This window comes from Oncorhynchus gorbuscha, unplaced genomic scaffold (assembly GCF_021184085.1).
Source record: "Oncorhynchus gorbuscha isolate QuinsamMale2020 ecotype Even-year unplaced genomic scaffold, OgorEven_v1.0 Un_scaffold_2218, whole genome shotgun sequence".
Classification (NCBI taxonomy): domain Eukaryota; kingdom Metazoa; phylum Chordata; class Actinopteri; order Salmoniformes; family Salmonidae; genus Oncorhynchus; species Oncorhynchus gorbuscha.
In genome coordinates this window covers 79,277-86,488 of record NW_025746787.1, presented here as the reverse complement: position 1 = coordinate 86,488, position 7,212 = coordinate 79,277, and the positions used below count along the sequence as shown (strand labels likewise).

General features: G+C 43.2%; 1 protein-coding gene across 6 annotated transcripts in view; it reads right to left on the bottom strand.

Annotated features, from left to right (window-relative positions):
* Nucleotides 1–3,333: 3,333 nt before the first annotated feature.
* The window catches only part of LOC124025285 (TBC1 domain family member 16-like), a 28,952-nt gene continuing 25,073 nt past the window's right edge, over nucleotides 3,334–7,212 (bottom strand). For 4 of the 6 annotated variants that reach the window (XM_046338843.1, XM_046338841.1, XM_046338840.1 and 1 more), the window contains exons 11-13: nucleotides 7,022–7,201; nucleotides 6,246–6,392; nucleotides 3,418–5,038 (exon numbers count right to left, since the gene is read on the bottom strand). In XM_046338843.1, coding sequence (XP_046194799.1) covers nucleotides 4,760–5,038; nucleotides 6,246–6,392; nucleotides 7,022–7,201 — 606 coding nt within the window. In that variant the 3' untranslated portion in view covers nucleotides 3,418–4,759. Of the gene's footprint in view, nucleotides 5,039–6,245; nucleotides 6,393–7,021; nucleotides 7,202–7,212 lie in introns of all 6 variants that reach the window. The other 2 variants (XR_006837170.1, XM_046338844.1) reach the window with 2 other exon arrangements.

Below are 7,212 nucleotides of genomic sequence, written 5' to 3'. Positions count from 1 at the left end.
ACAAATAAAATACATCTTTATGATACCTTGTGTTTGGATTTCAGAAGATACCAAAAGGTATTTTAACTCCTGGAAAGAGATCGGGGATGTAATGGGGACAGACGCGGTAAAGAGGTTAATGAAATTCAGACCGTTTGGGATAGAAGGACAGTGAATTAGGCGCATATTCAACAAATCTGATTCTAACAAAGTGGATATTTATCAAATCCGTCATGATTGAGGTATTGCAACAGGCTCACAATGTGGCAACTAAAATCTGATTGTTTTCGCTGCATAACATTTAGAAGAAACACTTTTAGCTAGCATAGAGAAATGGGTGGTGGTAGACGGTCGTTTTTTAACTGTAATGCAGTTGATTGGTAACGATGACATGGACATGTATTTGGGTTGACTTCCATACCAGCATTATACTCCGATGTTTACCTGAAATACACAAACAATAGCCTAAATGTAGGCACATTTTTCTGGGGGGCAGTGAGAAGATTCAGGATGGAGATGCCGGTGGGAAAACAGTGCAGCCTTTTAACTTCATGCCATCTTGGCTGTGCTCTTATATCAAGCACCGGGAAACGGACTCCAACATCTCAGAAGCGGTAAGGTCTAGTCTTTTCGTTTAGTCAGGTGCTCGTAATTAGCTGGATGCCTATAGAGATTAGCCCTGAATCACTACGAGTGGTGCGGTATTTATTGGATGCCTAGAACTATTTATTGGATGCCTATAGAGATTAGCCCTGAATCACTGAGATTAGAGATTAGCCCTATAGAGATTAGCCCTGAATCACTACGAGTGGTGCGGTGCAGAACTATTTATTGGATGCCTATAGAGATTAGCCCTGAATCACTACGAGTGGTGCGGTGCAGAACTATTTATTGGATGCCTATAGAGATTAGCCCTGAATCACTACGAGTGGTGCGGTGCAGAACTATTTATTGGATGCCTATAGAGATTAGCCCTGAATCACTGAATCAGAACTATTTATTGGATGCCTATAGAGATTAGCCCTGAATGGTGCGGTGCAGAACTATTTATTGGATGCCTAATCACTACGAGGCGGTGCAGAACTATTTATTGGATGCCTATTTAGCTCCTGAATCAAATGCTGCAGAACTATTTATTGGATGCCTATAGAGATTAGCCCTGAATCACGAGTGGTGCGGTGCAGAACTATTTATTGGATGCCTATGACAGCTCCCTGAAGCACAAGTGGTGCGTCTGAATGATTTACTTGCAGAGGCCCCATTGCTGTAAATGCTGTACTGGTGATGTAACCATAAATGGATTTAGAGATTAGCGAATGAAGGTGTGTAACTGGCTGCCTTGCCCTGAATCACACTCGATAAATATAATTCCACCCCAGAATACACACCCGCTGGGGAGCCTACCAATTTGAAGAGGGAGTTGTTGTTAAATGTGTTTTTCTGTTCTTTCATCTAAAATAATCCCTTTAATACAGTGTACCTTTAATTTGAATTTGGTCGGCACCAGACTAGAATGTAGACTATTGAGAGACTAGAATGTAGACTAGAATGTGTTCACAATATGGAAAGATAGCCATGAAAACATACACAGTGTAGAAAGCATGTTCTTCCATGACAGACTGACCAGGCCAATCCTGGTGAAAGCTATGATCCCTTATTAATGTCACCTATTATTTTAATTTCAATCAGTGTAGATGAAGGGGAGGAGACAGGTTAAATAAGGATGTTTAAGCCTCGAGACAATTGAGACATGGACATGTGTAATGTGTGCCATTCAGAGGGTGAATGGGCAAGAACAAATATTTAAGTGCCTTTGAGCAGGGTATGGTAGGAGGTGCCAGGGCAACCGTTTGAGTGTGTCAAAAACTGCAACACTGCTGTGTTTTCACACTCAACCACTTCCTGTGTGTATAGAGAATGGTCCACCACCCAAAGAACATCCAGCCAACTTGACACAACTGTGGGAATCATTGGAGTCAACACAGGCCAGGATCCCTGTAGAAGGTTTGACACCTTGTAGTCCATGCCCCAACGAATTGAGTCATGTTCCTAATGTTTTGTACAATCAGTGGATAATTGTCTCCATTTCAGAACCCACCATTAGATTTAAAAACAGTGATTTGCCACACATATATGTTTAGGGAATAATCACAAATGCTACTTCATGGAAAAATAGCATAACGGTGTGGAAGTTATTAGGGTCAGAAATCCAGTTCTGAATCCATGTAGAGTATCTGTAGACACACCTCTGCCAGACCGCCATTTATGTGATCTCCTCCCAAACCAAGAGCTGGCTGGCACATGCATTTCCTCATGCTTAAGTTCAAGGTCAGAATGCAGAGAGAAAAGTGTGTGAAAAATTCCATTTACACCATTTATTTCAAATCACCAACGTTTCTGCCTTCACCACAGCCCTGCAGCATGTGAAAGCCAGTCTTGTATGTGTTGACTACACTATAGCATAGGACCACAGTAGGCCCTCATCAGTGGCCTGTGTATTATTATAGAACTCTACATTCAGTGATAACTCTGTCACAAACATTTTGAAATACAACTAAACCCAAAGACATGTTACAGTGACTCACGTTCAGAAACAGTTTCAACGTGAGATAAACAGTCCATGGAAAGAGATGAAGAATCGAGATAAGCAAGTAAACACACACACACACACACACACACACAAAGCCCCGCTGCCTTGCCACCCAATTATTTTCCAAACCACGTTACCATCCATCGGTTAGCCCTTTATAAAGTGGTTGGTACAATCTTCTAAATCTCCAGGCTTTTTCAGCGAGCAGCAGCCACAGATGACTAATGGACGCAGGGGCCAGTAATGCATGTCATTTGCAGAGACTGCATGTTGAGCGGGAGAGAGGGAAGCAGCTTGAAGATCCTAATGTTACCTTTTAGTGGCCATTTGAAGATGTTTTTCCCCCAGGAGTGGCACTCTAACACCCACCCCCAGAACCTCGCCACCGTGACAACTCACACATGACAGGAAACATGCAGATCTCAACACTTCACTTGATAGTTCTCTGGGAAATAAATTTAAATTCAATAATTAAAATTTTCAAATACTTTAAGCTTTTGGTGTCATCTGCCTGCCTTTTGGGACTAATCTATTGGCCTATTACTCAGCCAGGCAAGCTCAGTCAACCACAAATAAACAATTTAAAATGATTTCAAATAGTATTTGGAGCAGGTTGGGTACAGAGCTGCCATTCCTCTTTGGTTGGTTCTTTCACCCGCTCTGTGATAATGTGTTGTGTAATTGAAGAGATCAGTCAGTGGAGGCCTATTGGTGGCTGCTCCCCAACTCATTACCAGATGTTGGGAGGTCACTGCTGTTCACACACACACACACACACGTGAAATAAATAGTCAAGAGAATAGAAAGTAACAAAGTGGATACATTCATATGGACAAATTCACTTGGTTGGTGCAGGTGAAGAACCTTGAGATTTCATTGTATGTGATTGAAGCTGTGCTGTACAAATCTAATGAATTATAATATTGTTTAGTGCAGTGACAACGATGGTGGTGTTCATTCACTTGGAGGTCAAGGTGGAGGTCAATGTGTTTCTAGATATGGAAAAACAAAAACACAGGGCGGCTGTGTAAAAGCTCAATCTGACATTTTTTAACAAAAACAAACTTAAAGTAAAGTTAAACACATGATCTCATATTCGATATGTAGCTAGCTGACCAAACTGTACACTGACTGGTAATGGTGGGATATCCACAACCATCATCACATATTTTTTAAGCTCTACATCTAGTCTAACTTTGAATTGTTTAATCCCTATTGCTTTGATAGATGCCATATTTATTCGTATCCCCTCTTATCAAAGATAAATGAAATCCCACCTTCCTTCAGCCTGACAGGCAGTGTCATCTGATAATGGAAGAATAAATTAGCAGGTTTCTGAACAGGAGTCTGATAAGGATGTTTGTAGAAAACTTGTTGTGGAAACAGTTCCCTATATACACACACCTCTGTTTTGGCTTTGTGTTATTAGCTAAACAGGTTGTGCCCTTTATACTTAAAGGGTTGCTCATGCAAGGATATAATCGTACTATATTGCTAAATATTGTAATCGCAAACCCACAGATACACACACTCCCTCTTTGAAGGGAACAGAAAAAAATATATGATTTGAAAAGTAACAATATTTCAACTTACTGACAGTTGAAATGACAGCCTGCCTCTCTTGGTTGATGGAGGTTTATACGTGTGTCGTGTTAATAGGCTTCAGCCTGATTGCAATATGCTGAGATAATATATCATTCCATTATTCACACAAACATTCCATTGTGAGCATATGAAGACCTTTCGATGGAGTTCAAATCTCAACAATTCCCCTTCAAGTCAGTAGTTGACCGTTGGAGTCACGTTTAATCCAGTCCAGCAACCTTAGACCACAGTGTGGACCCTGAAAGGTTACAGTCCAACACAGTGATGATTGTCCAATCTCCTCCAATAGCAGAGCAGCAGCTTCTTCATGGGAACCGTAGTGCCAAGTGTCTGTGGTACTGAATGTTCCAAATAAATATACATTCTTATAAGGCAGTGTTCCATGTCACACCGGACAAAAGGATCAGGTGGAAAATCCCTTTAATAAGATGGTGATTGTGAAAAGGGGGAGAGTGTGAAGAGAAGTATCAGAGAGAAGCACATACAGTATGTTGGGTATCCTTGTGGCAGAAAAGTGGTACTGCAGCTTCTGATCTACTCAACAGTTATAGTTAGCACCATTGTCTCCCTCCCCCCTATTTCAACTCAGGACTGCTTCCGAAACATGAAGATGTCTCTGGTCTTGGAACCTCTCTTGCCCTCGGGGAGTGGGGTGGGGTTGGGTGAGGGTGACGGGGAGGCCGAGGGCTGGGGGGTGGCTGTGCCTCCATAGGGGCAGCTCTGAGAGTCGGGGTGCTCCCCAGAACACTCCACGGCCGGGATGTAGCGACTGTCCCACATCCCTGGACCGCACAGCTTACACAGGTCATGGAGGCTGCACGGGATTCTGGGTAACAGACGGAACTGGTAGAGCAGACTACGGGCCTGGTAGTAGGAAGGGTGGGAGAGAGAAAGGAAGAGAGAGAAGGTAAGAGAGAGTCAAGGAATGGAGAGAAAGAGAGCATGTGAGAGAACAAGGGACTGGAGGAGAGGAGTGACAGTGTATGAGAGAAAGGTTCAACACGAGGAAAACGCGTAGAAAGGAGGAAATAGAAGGCAGCGAAGAAGCTATACCTCAAGACTTGCAAAACAGCTAACAGTATCATGGAGATTTGAATAACATTTGACTAAATCAATAGCTCCTTCAGACGTGGAAGAACATGATCCAACGCAGCCTAAATCAATTAGCATGATCTAATTTATTAAACTAAATAGGGCTGAGCTGTTCACAGACACATCAAACCTGATAGGGGTTCTATAACAGTCCTAACACCTGCATGCTAAAATGTGATGTTTTGTTGCTGCAGCAGCACTATTAACATGGCATCCATAAATATGAGGAGACAGAGACACACTACCGGCCATGACTCAGAAATCCTCAACATGGCATCCATAAACATGAGGAGACAGAGACACACTCAGAAATCCTCAACATGCCATGACTCAGAAATCCTCAACATGGCATCCATAAACATGAGAAGACAGAGACACACTACCGGCCATGACTCAGAAATCCTCAACATGGCATCCATAAATATGAGGAGAAGACAGACACACACACACTACCGGCCATGACTCAGAAATCCTCAACATGGCATCCATAAATATGAGGAGAAGACAGACACACACACACACACACACTACCGGCCATGACTCAGAAATCCTCAACATGGCATCCATAAACACGAGGAGAAGACAGACACACACACACACACACTACCGGCCATGACTCAGAAATCCTCAACATGGCATCCATAAACACGAGGAGAAGACAGACACACACTACCGGCCATGATTCAGAAATCCTCAACATTGCAGGATCACAGCAAGTATTTCAAGACTCTGAGGGCTGGGGAGCAACAAGGACTATTATGCTTTGTTGTATTACAAACACCATTCCTTTTAAATCCATTCGGTGCAGGCGACGAGTGTATACTGAGGGGATGAGTTAAGAATTAAGCAGCCACCATAGTATGCTAACTAGAGGGTAAAATGCTAGCGCTGCATAACATGCTAGTATAGCATGAGGAAAAGTGACCCAGCCTCGGATGGAGTAACGCATCGTCATGCTAAGGCTAACTGCTAGCATTACCTTGCGCAGCACCAGCTCCCCATTCATGTGCATGGAGAGGTTACTGAAGTGGAGCAACATCTGGTCGGTGGCTAACTGCTGCTCCGTCACGTCATCACCGTACAGCACGATGATGGCCACACACGCAAACAGATGGAAGTAGTCCGTCTGAGGGAGCGATAGCGTGTTATTGACAAAGTACATTTATACTGTACTGTGGAGAGCCTGCCTACAGTACAGTTTGTGTGTTGTGGTTGTGTCTACATCCAACTCTAATCTCCATAACTAGTGTGTTTTATGAATGATGGTTATACCTATAGCAGGCTATAAACTCCTAACATTGTAACACAGTTGCTAATACACATTATTACACACATTGTTTGATATTGGTGTATGTATGCTAATGTTGTGTGTTTGATATTGGTGTATGTATGCTAATGTTGTGTGTTTGATATTGGTGTATGTATGCTAATGTTGTGTATTTGTATTGCTCTGTGTACACCAATTCCACGTACAACATGATGATGTTGCTCTGTGTACAGCATGATGATGTTGCTCTGTGTACAGCATGATGATGTTGCTCTGTGTACAGCATGATGATGTTGCTCTGTGTACAGCATGATGATGTTGCTCTGTGTACAACATGATGATGTTGCTCTGTGTACAACATGATGATGTTGCTCTGTGTACAACATGATGATGTTGCTCTGTGTACAACATGATGATGTTGCTCTGTGTACACCAATGCCATGTACAACATGATGTTGCTGTGCGCATGCTGATGTAGACTTGGGTACCTGGTAGTGTGCCCAGCAGGCCTCCCACATACGCAGGGCCTCTGTGTCGGGGAACTCCCGTTTGAAGCAGAGTAGGAGCCAGCGGTGACAGAACAGCAGCTGTAGGCCGTCCTCCCCCAGCTGGGTCAGGTGCTGGTGGAACCGGGGCAGCATCAGACGCAACAGCTCCCTCAGGTACATCTGGAACGGAG